Genomic DNA, 12,901 nt, shown 5'->3' on the forward strand with positions numbered 1-12,901 from the left:
GATAGAACAAGACAATCTTATGCACTTCCCTACACACCTAGTTGGTTTCTCCCAGTCTTCACTGAAGTTTCCATCCACATAGGGGTAACTCTTCCTATGTTCTGTTGGAGGGGTGTTATTCTTCTGCCTTCTGGGTATCCACTCGTGTGGCTGTAGGGCAATGCCCACAGCTTGATGCATGTAAGTACCTGCAGCAGAAAGGAACCATGAACATTTAAGTCCCATTAGGAGGTAGCACTCAGAAATGAAGCAGCTTGGCTGGCTCAATGGCCTTGTACAGTTTTGACAAACACAAGGTAGATCTTGCTCATTTGAGATCATTCTGTCTGACCGTTCTAGAGGCTGTGGAAACTGTAATCTAATTTTATGAAACATGATATTCTGGATTATCCTGCAGTAATGCACCATGTTAATTCCCTAAAACTGCAAATGTATGAAGAATTAAGCACATATATGCAAAGCGGCCATCGCTGGCCAACAGTACCAACTGTAGGCATTGTACTGAAGGGAGGGGAAACTTTCTGGAGTCATGCAGACCCTGCTATTACAAAGAGCTCTTCTTCAGCACTGGGGCTAAACCAAGAATCCATTCTCTCCAAATAGAGCTTTCTGAATCAAAACACAATAAATCATTTTAAAACAATATAAAGAGAAAAAAAACAACCCTGCTACGTGCAACTCACTAAAGACAAACAACTGTATCGTGGAGGGAGGGGGATAGGGAGAGAATCAGAAGTAGGACCAAAAAAAATAAAATAAAACCAAGCCTACAATGCTGTGGGAACTTTTAAAAAAAAAAAAAAAAAAAAAGAGTTTTTATGACCAGAAAAGTAATTTTCATTAATTTAAAAAAATTGTTCAGAACTGCAGCAGAAGTATAGCAGCGGCTGCTTCCCCAAGGTTTGGGACTCCATCATCCGCAATAAGAAACAATATCAAAGCAAAACCTTTTTCTCCATGAAACCTTGCAGTGTTTCACCATTTTTTCACTTTTGTGTGTTTGCAATGCACATTTGTTTTCCATTTTTGCAATATATGATAATTTTTGAAACACACAATAGCGGCTCCCAGATAATTAAAACCAAAAATAGAGAATGACCAGTAAAATAAGTTGCTAACATGCCCTCTTTCCAAACATTGCTCCCTGACCTCTGTAAGAAAAAAAAATTGCTAGGCGGCCTCTCTCACAAAAGGCTGCAGTGCATTATCCTGCGTGAAGGACAATTTGGGGGCAGATCCGCTCAATGAAAAGGAAGGTGGTCTTAGGGCAGCGATCACTACTCCTATGCATGTGCCACTACAGATTCCAAGCTTTTCCTTCATTTGTTTCATGAAGGAGTCAAAGGAAATCGGGTCACTGCAGGGCCAGGAGTGTCAGACACTCAGCGAGCCATCCTCTGCATATTAGAACGGCCCTCTAGGCAGTGCCAACAGAGAAATGTTCACAGCATCCCACAGTGTCATGGTTAGGAAAATACTGGTTACCACATTCCCCACATAACCAGCAGACAGCTGTATGCGCTGAGAAACACGAAAAGACTCCTGGAAACCTGCATGCAAGGCCCTCCACCTCTTTTGGAAAGGTCAGAGCCCTTAGATTTCATTCTACTCTGCACATCAGCAAGATGGAAAACATCCCAAGTCAATGCACACATTTCCTTGCAAATGCCAAAGTCTGTACGACCTCCAGGCTCAGCACTCCTTCCTCCACTGTTTCTAAAAAGGTCACAGTTCCTAGAAAGGAGTCTGAACATCAGCAGCACGAGGGATGGCATTTACAGGACTATTCGTTAGTCAGGGAAAGCTGCAAGTCTGGTACAGCATGGAGACACGCAGTCATCCACTGTGACTCGAGGTCAGTAATGAGCAGCACTGATCCGGCTTCTGTACATCCACAATGGAACAGTCATGTGACCTGCATGCAATGACTCTAGACGACACATTCATATATTTAAATTTCATTCCAAGGATTATATTCCACCTTCTCAGAATCAACTGAACAATGAGCATTACAATGCATTTCAGTTATGCTTAACCCCAAACCTGTCTGCAGGACTTAAGGGTCAAATCAAAAAACACATGCCCATAGATCTCCCAGAGACAGTAAAGCGTAGCATAGAAATGAATGCCAAAACACAGTACACACAGTAAACTGCAAAAGAGAAAAAAAAAATACTGGACATTCCCAGAATCTGTAATGATCCAGCCCTCCTCCATAAGAAGCAATTATTTCCAAGCTATAATTATGTTTCCATGCATCTATTATGCTAGAGCAAGACTGTGCTCCAGGCTCACCTTGGCTCCCATAGCCAGCGTCCAGGGCCGATCCATCCCAGGATTCCAGGGCACTGTCTACACTGGGAATGGTGGTTGAATAGATGTCAGAAAGTTTGCTGGTCTGTTGGGAGTCTGTCAGCTCCTCCTCTGGGTCGCTCACATCATTCAAACTCTTCGAGTGCAGCCCTGGAGTCCAGAAAAGGCATGAAATGGCACTTTACGTCCCTTCTTTTTATCCTACCCTACACATGCAAACAAACTTTGAAGGCTGCAGCAGAGACTTGCATTGAATGTAGTCTCTAGTGCAGAAAGTTCTCTGTTGACATCTGGGAATCAGAACCACTGTCCTTAATTCATTCAGAACTGAAAACAGGCTCTCTTCTAGTTTCCATGTGCAACATTGCTGAGAACAAGTTCAACACTTTCCCTAAAACTGCAAGCAATGTTCAACCGGCTGTGTTCCCACTGCTGATGCCCTTCCTATCTTCAGGTCCTACAGAGGCAGAGGAAGCCCTTAGTGCAGGTGGTCTTCAACCTAGTCCTCAAGTACCCTAGCCAATCTGGCTTTCAGGATATCCACAATGCATATGCATGAGATAGATGTACATACAGTATATAGGTAGTACACACAAATGACATTCATTGTGGATATCAAACCTGACTGGCTGGGAAGGGAGAGGGGCTGGCAGGAAACTGGGGAGGCACTCGAGGACAGGGTTGAAAACTTTTGCCTTAGGGGCAGATGTAATAAAATGGAGAAATTACTTATCGGATAATTTCGATTTCCTTAGTGTAGACAGATGGACTCAGGACCAACGGGTTATGTGCTCCCCTGCTAGCTGATGGAGACAGTCAGGTTTCAAAGCGGACTTCACCCTAGATACACCCCATGCAGTGACCTCAGCCCTTCAGTATTCTCTTCAAAAGCCACTGTGGACATACTATTGAAAAACGTGATTAAAAACTGATAACTAACTGTACTCAACCAAACACATTGAATCCCAGTAAGAATATAGATGCCCTGATCTAGGGACTGGATGATGGTTTACCCATAATCTCTTGGAATAGATATCCACTCCATGGGCGAATCCTTGGCACCGTTCTTGGGCAGAATGTTAAGTCCATCTATCTACACTAAGGAAAATGAAATTATCAGATAAGTAATTTCTCCATTTCCTAGCGTGTAGCTAGATGGACTCAGGACCAATGGGATGTACAAAAGCTACTCCCAATCAGGATGGGAGACTGCCCGCAATCTGGTTAACTCCACCCTTAAGAACATAAGAAAATGCCATACTGGGTCAGACCAAGGGTCCATCAAGCCCAGCATCCCGTTTCCAACAGTGGCCAATCCAGGCCATAAGAACCTGGCAAGTACCCCTAAACTAAGTCTATTCCATGTTACCATTGCTAATGGCAGTGGCTATTCTCTGACGGCCGGATTTTAAATGCCCTGCGCGCGTAAATCCGGCCGGATTTTTGCCGTAAGTCCCGGGGCTTCGTAAAAGGGGCGTGTCGGGGGAGTTTCAAAAATGACACGGCGTTTCGGGGGCAGGCCCGGGGGCGTGGTGCCGGCCCGGGGGAGAGGTCGAGGCCTCCGGACCAGCCCCCGGGTCAGGTGATGGCGCTCCAGCAGCGTGCTGGCGCACGCAGATTTACTTCTGCTTTCAGCAGGCATAAGTCTGCCAACAAAGGTAAGGGAGGGGGTTTAGATAGGGCCGGGGGGTGGGCAAAGGAAATTTCCCTCCGAGGCCGCTCCGAAATCGGAGCGGCCTCAGAGGGAACATGCAGCGCGCACTGGGCTCGGCGCGCGCAGGTTGCACAAATGTGCACCCCCTTGTGTGCGCCGACCCCGGATTTTATAAGATACGCACGGCTAGGCGCTTATCTTATAAAACCCAGTGTACTTTTGTTCGCGCCTGGTGTGCGAACAAAAGTACGCGCTCGCGCAAAATTATAAAATCTACCCCTAAGTGAACTTAATAGCAAAGGCTGTGTCCTCCCAGGCCTGAATGTCCAGGCGATAGAACTTGGAGAAGGTGTGCACGTCGCTGCTCAGCAGATGTCAACGGGAGACAGCAGTCTAGCTTCCGCCCATGAGACTGCTTGAGCCCTAGTGGAATGAGCTTTAACCTGAAGGGGTAATGGCTATCCTGCCTCCATATAGGCTCCTGTGATCACCTCCTTAATCCAGCAAGCTATTGTAGCCCGTGAAGCTGGTTTGTCCTGTTTCCTTCTACTGTGAAAGACAAGCAGGCAGTCCGTCTTTGGACCGGTTCTTAAACTTCCAGATACCGCACCAAAAGCTTACTAACATTTAAATGGCAGAGAAGGTGGTACTCTTCTGCGTTCTTGTGCTTATCTAGGGATGGCAATGAAATGGTCCGATTCAAATGAAACTCCAGAGACTACCTTGGGCAAGAAGGATAGAATGGTACAAAGCTGTAACGCTCCTGGAGTCATCCAGAGGAACGGTTCCCAACATGACAATGCCTGTTGTTCAGAGATGCTAAGTGCCAAGCATATAGCCACCAGGAACACAGTTTTCAGGGTTAATAAACCAAGGAAAGACTGCGCAACGGCCGAAAGAAAGGCCCTGCCAAAAAACTCCAATAATAAATTTAAGATTCCACAAGGGAACTGGCCACCATAGGAGTGGCCTGAGGTGCTTTACCCTTTTTAGTAAACGGGCCATGCCTGGATGAGCAGACAAGCGGGTTCCATTCACATCGCCCCTGAAACAGGAGAGAGTTGCTACCCGGACCTTCAAGGATTTAAGGGTCAAACCTTTATTCAAGCCATCCTGCAAAGATTCCAGAATTAGTGGGATTTTGACCATCCGAGGGGAAACACCGCGTTCTTCTCAACAGGCCTCAAATACTCTCCAGACCCACACATACACTAGGGATGTAGAGAACTTCCTTGCATGGAGTAAGGTGGCAATTACTGCCACTGAATATCCTCATTTCATCAGGTGAGCCCTCTCAAGGGCCAAACCGTAAGACAGAATAGAGTTGGATCTTCGTGAAGGACCTGCTGTAGCAGGTCCATGTACAGTGGGAGGCACAGAGGGGTCTTCATCAGTGGTCTCCACATGTCTGCATACCATGGATGCCTGGGTCAATCTGGAGCTACTAGTAGGACTAATCCCCTGTGGTGCTTGATTCTGCAAATGACCTTGCTTAGGAGGGGCCATGGAAAGAAGGCATATAGCAGTTCCTCTTCCAGCCAGGTCTGAAGAGAACATTGATCCCCAGGTTCAACTGATTCTTCTGTAACTGAAGAATTGTGGAACCTTCACATTGGGAGATGCGGTCAGCTGGTCGATGGACGGAAGACCCAAGCGATCTACTACCAGCTAAAAGGCTTTGGCTGCTTAGAAAGTCTGCTCTGAGGTTGTCTGTTCCTGCGATGTGAGAAGCTTAGATCATCTGTAGATGTATTTCCACCCATTCCATAAGGAGATCTATCTCCTGTAACGCTTGCTGGCTTTTGGTTCCACCCTGGTGGTTGATATAGGCTACCGTTGTTGCGTTGTCTGACATTACATGGACCACTTGACCCTAGAGTATGTGGCTGAATTGTAGACATGCCAATCTGACTGCCCAGGCTTCCAGGCCGTTTATGTTCCAGAGGGCCTCTTCCTTGGTCTAACGCCCCTGGGCCGTCAATTCCTGACAGTGAGCTCCCCAGCCCCGGAGGCTTGCGTCTGTTGTAAGTACCAGTCAGTTCAGAGGGGACAGGGGTACACCCCAGCCCAGATGAGCTTTCCGTAGCCACCACTGAAGCAGAGAGCATACTTCCATCGGTAGGTGGAGGCGAATCGAATAGTCTTGAGACAGCGGGTGCCAAAGTGACAGTAGGGAATGTTGAAGTGGTCGCATGTGTGCCCTCACCCATGGCACTACTTCCAGAGTTGCCACCATCAAACTGAGGACTTGAAGATAGCTCCACACTGTCCAGCATATTGTGTTCATCAACAGACGCACCTGGGACATCAACTTCCTTATCCACATGGTCGGGAGGAAGACCTTGCCCTGCTTGGTGTCAAACTGGACTTCCAGATATTCCAAGGACTGGGAGGGTTTGAGACTGCTTTTGTCCAGGTTTACAACCTAACCAAGTTCCTGAAGCAAGGAGGTCATCCTGTTGGTCACCCGAAGACTCTTCCATGGACTTTGCTTGGATCAACCAGTCATTCGAGTACAGGTGCACCAGGATTCCCCTCTTTTCTCGACGCTGCCATTACGATCACCATAATTTTGGAAAATGTTATGGGGGCAGTGGCCAGGCCAAGGGGCAGTGCCCAGAACTGATAGTGACCCAGTACTGCAAAGCATAAGAAACTATGTTTTTGCTGGATTGGAATATGTAGTAGGTAGGCCTCTGATAGGTCCAGGGAGATTAAGAACTCTCCTGATCGTATGGCCATTATCACAGATCATAGGGTTTTCCATGTGGAAATGAATCACTCGTAGATGTCTGTTGACGCTCTTGAGGTCCAGGATGGGGCAAAAGGAACCTTCCTTTTTGGGTACGATGAAATAGATGGAATAACGCCCTGTATTTTCCTGGGGCGCAGCTACTGGGATTATAGCCCTTATCCTGAGGATCCTTAATAGGGAGGTCTCCATTACCTGCTTCTTGTGCTGGAAATGGCAAGGAGATATCATGAATATGTCCAGAGGAGTGCTGTGAATTTCCAGCACATATCCTTCCAGTATGACCTACAGTACCATTTGTCTGAAATGATCTCATCCCACTGTTGGTAGAAAAGGGACAGTTGACCCCCTATCTCCTTGTTCTGAGGGTGGGTCGGCAAAACTTAATTGGGGGGGGGGGGGGGTCGGGACAAACCTGAACCAGAGCCTGACCCTTCTCTTGGGCTGCTGACTCCGAAAGGACTGAGACCTCCCAAAGGACAGAGACCTCTGAAATGTCGAGTTTCTGTAGGGACAAAAGCGGTGGAAGCCCCTAGATCGACCCCTTATGGGCAAGGGGTGCTGTAACTGCTTTCTCATCTTCTGGTAGCCAGGGTACTGGAGATTTGCCCCATTTACTGGGCAGCTTTTCCAATTCGCTTCCAAAGAGGAGTGATCTTTTAAAGGGCATCTTTGAGATTTGCCTTGGAGGTTGCGTCTGCTGACCAATTCCGCAGCCAAAGCTGTCTTCTGGCCGCCACTACTGAGGCCACTTCTCTGGTCGAGGTACAGATTAGATCCAAGGCTGCGTCAGCTAAAAAGGTGGTTGAGGGTTCCATAACTGCTCTGGAATTCACCCCAAGTCATCCACCTCCCAAGAGAGGAGCAGGCATGAAAGAGCTACCAGGACACAACAAAAAGCAATCTGTAAAGTCATTGCTATTGTGTCAAAGGCCTGTTTAAGGATGGACTCCATCCACCTATCGTTCACATGCTATAAGGCAGCTCCTAACTCCACTGTGATAGTTGTTCACTTAAGAGACGGAACAGACCAGCGTATCCACTTTAGGAAAACTCATCTGTTCTCTCGCTGCCGGATCCAGTGGGTATAGAGATTCTAACGCTCATTCACCTTTAAAACTTGCTTCTGGGGTGTCCCATTCCAAGTCAATCAACTCTTGGATGGCTTCCAGTACTGGAAAGTAGCACGAGGCTCTCTGTAGGGAAATCAGAATGGAGTTCTTTGGTTCCAGAGTCTGCCCCAGGAACTCCCAGTATCTTCAGGGTCTGGGAAACCAGGGCCGGCAATTCGTCTCTATAGAAAAACCGTAACACAGTCTGATATGGTTCTAAACCGGGTGGGGGGGGGGGGGTTTAAGGTCCCTGCCAGTGATTCCCTTGATGAGTTGAAGCATGCCGATAGTACTGGGAGAGGGAGGGCTTACCTGCTGAGGTTACGTCTGGTCAGGGGCAAGTGAGGTAGCAGAATACGCTTGGATAAAGGCTTGAAGGCCTTGAAAGAATTCCACCCAAGAGAAGCTGGCAGGATCTATGCCTAGCCTAGGAGTTACTGGGGTAGGTGCCACTAAATTTCCCTCTCCCTTGGATGACCCAGTCCCAGGGTACTTCCGGTTAAGGCTGTGGCTGACCCATCCTCTGAATGATAGGAGCTGGGCTTAGCAAAGTCCAGTAAGGCCTACTCTCTGGACTTTGCTCTTGCTTACGGTCACAGTGCTGACCATAAGCAAGAATCCAGATCAGAATGTGCAACCCTAATGACAAGCAGCGCAGAGAGAAAGGCACGTTTGTTTCTTTGCTGCCAGAGCCACTGGTGATGGTAACTGCGTGTTCAGATGGCTCATGCTTAAAATTCTATGCGCACAGATTTCTGGCACCTACGTGCAGTGAGGCGCACACACAGCCCATGCGCTCAGCTTTACTTGTATTCTGGGCCTAGTAAGTTGTGTGCGTATGTACGTGCGCGCGACGTTATGCACACATCGCATGCACAGAGCCAACATGCACTGCACATATGGAAACTCTATGGTGGGTAATACAGGCACAAAAATGCACGCAAGATGGCGCTGCCATGGCCTACCACACAGCATGCCAACCAAGCCTAAAAGCTGGGCCTAGCCCACCGGGAGACCACTCAACCCACTCGGAAGCCCACTTCCCCTTACCCCAACAGGATTGGGAATGTCATCTGTACGGCACGCTGAGCAAGGAGACCAGAGGAAGTCTTACCGAAACTCCTCCAATGTCTCTGAATTGGGAGGAAATCCTCTTTTTTTTTTTTTAAATGTACCTGGGCACAGAGATGGTCTCCAGCCATGGGCGGGAGATGGCTTTGGCCATCACAGTTGCGCTCAGCTTCCTGCACCCACTACCTTTCAGCTGCTTCAGCAGCAAAGTCCATGCCAGGAACTGGCTAACGGACCAAAGCACACCTCTGAGGGATCTCGGAAATCACCTCAGGAATTCTCAATTGGCAGAGGGATCTTTAGGTATCACCGCAGGAGAGCGGGGCTCACTCTTTTCTCCAATTTAAAAGCAGAATTTCTTCTTCCAAAAAGGTACAGCGATCCCCATAGGGAAAGCATGTCTGCATCTGCTGGAGACTGAGAAATACTGAAGGGCTGAGGTCACTGCAGGGGTGTATCTAGGGTGATGTCAGCTTTGAAACCTGACTCGGTCTCCATCTGCTGACAGGGGAGCATAAACCCATTGATCCTGAGTCCATCTGGCCACATGCTAGGAAATGTCAGTTTACTCCACTTCAGACTCGGGAGTTAAATTTCCCAATGTAAGCTCTCTGAGGCAGGTACCAGTCACAGGCTTTCTTTGTTTTCCTGAACGGTTGGTCAGCTCATGCACACGCAGTGCTAAAGTTCAGCTGTTGGTGCCCACCCAGACAGCCTATGCATTGTTCATCTAGCTGTAGGGGGTAGTCTCCAGAGAACTTATTCCTTATTAAAATGGCCTTGAATGAGAAAATGTGTGCACAAATCAATCTCACATGCAATGCCATGTTGGCAAGACATGGCAAGAAATATTGAAGCGTAAGCTCTCTTGGGAAGGCATCTTCAACTGAACAGGATTCACTTTGGTGCAGGGCATCTGACTTTGGCGTCCTGTTCAGCTTTAGGTGCCCCCCCCCCAAAATCTGATGTTTTCTTAAGTTAGCTGTAGTTCCCCACCCCAGAGAACTTAAGCTTTGATTTTACTTACCATTCTCTGCCCAAAGGGCCTTGGATGCAAGAATTTGCTCTTCGGAGTGGGCACTTAGACAGCTGATCAAATTGTAAGCTCCCTGGGGTGGGCACCTACAGTTAAACAGTACGCCAAAAGTTGGATGCAAGGTGCCGATGTACTGTTCAACTGTAGGTGCCCTCCCCAAGAGCATCAGAAACTAAACTCCCGGGTCCAAAGTGGAGTAAACTCGTATCTCTGGTGGCCAAAGTTATTCTATTGCTGTGGTCAGTATGGTAGAAGCAGCCAGACCCTACTACACTGGTCATAGCAATAGTATAACATGGCAACCAGAAAGTGAGTTAAGTGTTACTCCTGCTCTGACTCAGGAGTTAAACTTTTATCGTTAAGAGAATGTGCTATAAGCTGTCTGCCCTTTAACGCACCTCCCTGCGTTGCTGAGAAATAGCTAATGCCTTCTTTTACAGGGGATTTCCATGCACCCATGCTAATTTTAGAATGGGCTTTTATGCTTGTTTTAGTATGTATTTTTTAGGACTTAAAACCCATCACATAACAGGGTTAACTTACTCCTGAAAAATGCGTACTAAACAGAAGCAAAAACCTGTGCTAACATTTGCACCCTTTATTACATCAGCCCCCTGTTTCAGCCTATAGCAAGAATTGCTAGGTTTTTTCCTGCATTTCTATTCATGTGGAAGGTGTGTCATTAAATTCTACAAGGAAAGCATTTTGAAAAAGTGTCAGTTCTTTGCCAAAAGCATTCACTTTTGCCCTTTCAGAAATGCCTCCTGCAGCTGCAGTCAGGTCACCGAAATCCTTCGCGATCATATTTCTAGTAAGGCAGCAGCACATGGCAGAAAGACCCCAGTGATATCTGGGAAGGTCTCTTGCACCCCTTGGTGTTAACTCTAGGCTGCTACATTTTGTTAATCACAAAGAGAGCCACGTGACCAGACGGCAGCTTGCACTCACGCTCCACTTGCTTCTTGATCTTCAGCGTTACAGTCTCTCCGGCCATCTGGAGGAGGTGAATGGCCTCACTCAATGGCTTCCCCTTCAGGCTCACGTTATTAATAGCCAAGATGCGGTCACCTATGTGAATGGCTCCAGTCCTAAAGAGACAAGATACAAAAAAAACTTAAGACACTTCTAATAAAAATAAAATAAGCTGTTGTGAATTTCAAATTCCATTTAATCACAACTCCCTAGTGCAGAACAAAAATGCATTTTAGATGGATCTGTTCTAATACCCAGAATTAGGCTGTTAGGGTTTCTCTGTATTGGAGATGGCTGAGGAGTTCACGCCCATGCAGCATAGTTGACACAGCGATTATTAGAAAGCATGTAGAAAGAGAATAATGATGGCAGATAAGGACCTTAAGTCGCTCCAATGTCATTCTTGGCGCAATGCCATACACCCCCGTTTCATTTCTGGCTTTCGCTTCCGTTCCTCACAGCTAGGCGACGCATGCAGTCCAGAAGCCTTTCGGATCGCTAATCATGCAATTAACCAACTGGAATCAGCAGAATCGGCCAATTTGTCCTGACAAACTGGAAAGCTGCAGTGTTGCATTCGTTGAAGAATGGCAGCAAGGGAATTCTCCCTTCCCCTGAAGGCATGCTGTATATTCAGGGATTAAAAACCTTGGATTCTAAATATTAGAGAGAGGACAATTTTCAAAAGATTTGACTAGTTACCCGGGTAAAGATTGCAGATTGTGAAGACTGCCCTCCTCCTGCACAAAGGGGTGGGGGAGCCAACAGATAAGGCTGTGCACAGGCATTTCGTTTGGAAAACGTTGCACAAGAATTTTTGCATTCTGTCCACAGCACCACAAAATGAATGAAAGTGCATCGGCTGCCCAGATTATCATGTGGACTTCCACCATTCCTTTTTCATGTTTATTTGCAACCCCTGACTAGAGTGATTTGAAATCCCCTTTTTTATGCTGATGATATTTGACATTTAGCAATGATTGGGTCAAGGGGTTGGAGAGGAGGAATGATTGTCTCAAGGCAATTTCATCATAAACTTATATTGAACCTGATAAAGACATGCTATGGATCTGTAGAGGCCGCATGCAGTTTTAGACCCCTCTCTGTTTATGAAGAGCCAACTGCTTGCAGTGAGTGATCAAGCCTTGGTGTTAAGATTGAGAATGGGAGGCCACAGATCACTGGCGCTCAAGTCTTCCTCCAAAACTTGCACTCACATTGTCTCACCTGAAATCAGCATTATCACATCCCCACCTTCTCTTCTGTGGGGTGCCACAAGGCTTCATCCTATTGCCAAAGCGTTTCACCATATTTATTTTATTTATTTATTTATTTATAACTTTTATATACCGGCATTCGTAAGAAACATCATGTCGGTTTACAGACAACTGAGAATGGAAATTACAATGATAGGTGGAGGAAGGATAGATAGTTAAAAGGTAAATTAACTTTACTGTAGAGCCAACGGGCGCCACAGTTATTAAATGAGATTACATATGGTTAACCAAGTTAGACATAATTAATTATATACAGTCAAGTTTTATATACAAGAGGTGACAGTGTGGGGGATAGGGCGGGGGGAGGGGATGAAGCGCACATGGGAGGCGGGGTGGGGTTGGAACTGTACAAGGGAGCAGGGGGTGGCAATGGGAAGGAGAGATGGTGACTGAATATCATGGATTCCCTTGGCAAACTGATCAGGAACACTCATTATCTACCACTCCTATGTAGACAGTCAAATTTTGATCCCTCTGCTTCATATGGGTTTGGGCAGAATCTTCAACCTTAACACCTGCCTAGAGGAAATATCAACCTGACAAGCACCAAAATAAGCTAAAACTGAACCCACAAGACAGTCAGTTGTATGGATTAAATAAAAAAAAAGGAACCTAGTAACTTACACTCAAAAGTAACCTTCAAAAAAGGACAGAATTTCCCTTCACTGCCCAAGCCAAGAATCTGGGCGTCATATTGCACTCTAAACTTACCAT

General features: G+C 46.8%; 1 protein-coding gene across 1 annotated transcript in view; it reads right to left on the minus strand.

Moving 5' to 3' along the window:
• GRIP2 (glutamate receptor interacting protein 2) overlaps positions 1-12,901 on the minus strand; it is a 288,825-nt gene that overhangs the window by 22,817 nt on the left and 253,107 nt on the right. The window contains 3 exon segments of the mRNA XM_029601383.1: positions 38-188; positions 2,296-2,463; positions 10,887-11,026. Coding sequence (XP_029457243.1) covers positions 38-188; positions 2,296-2,463; positions 10,887-11,026 — 459 coding nt within the window.

Source organism: Rhinatrema bivittatum, chromosome 4 (assembly GCF_901001135.1).
Source record: "Rhinatrema bivittatum chromosome 4, aRhiBiv1.1, whole genome shotgun sequence".
Taxonomy (NCBI): domain Eukaryota; kingdom Metazoa; phylum Chordata; class Amphibia; order Gymnophiona; family Rhinatrematidae; genus Rhinatrema; species Rhinatrema bivittatum.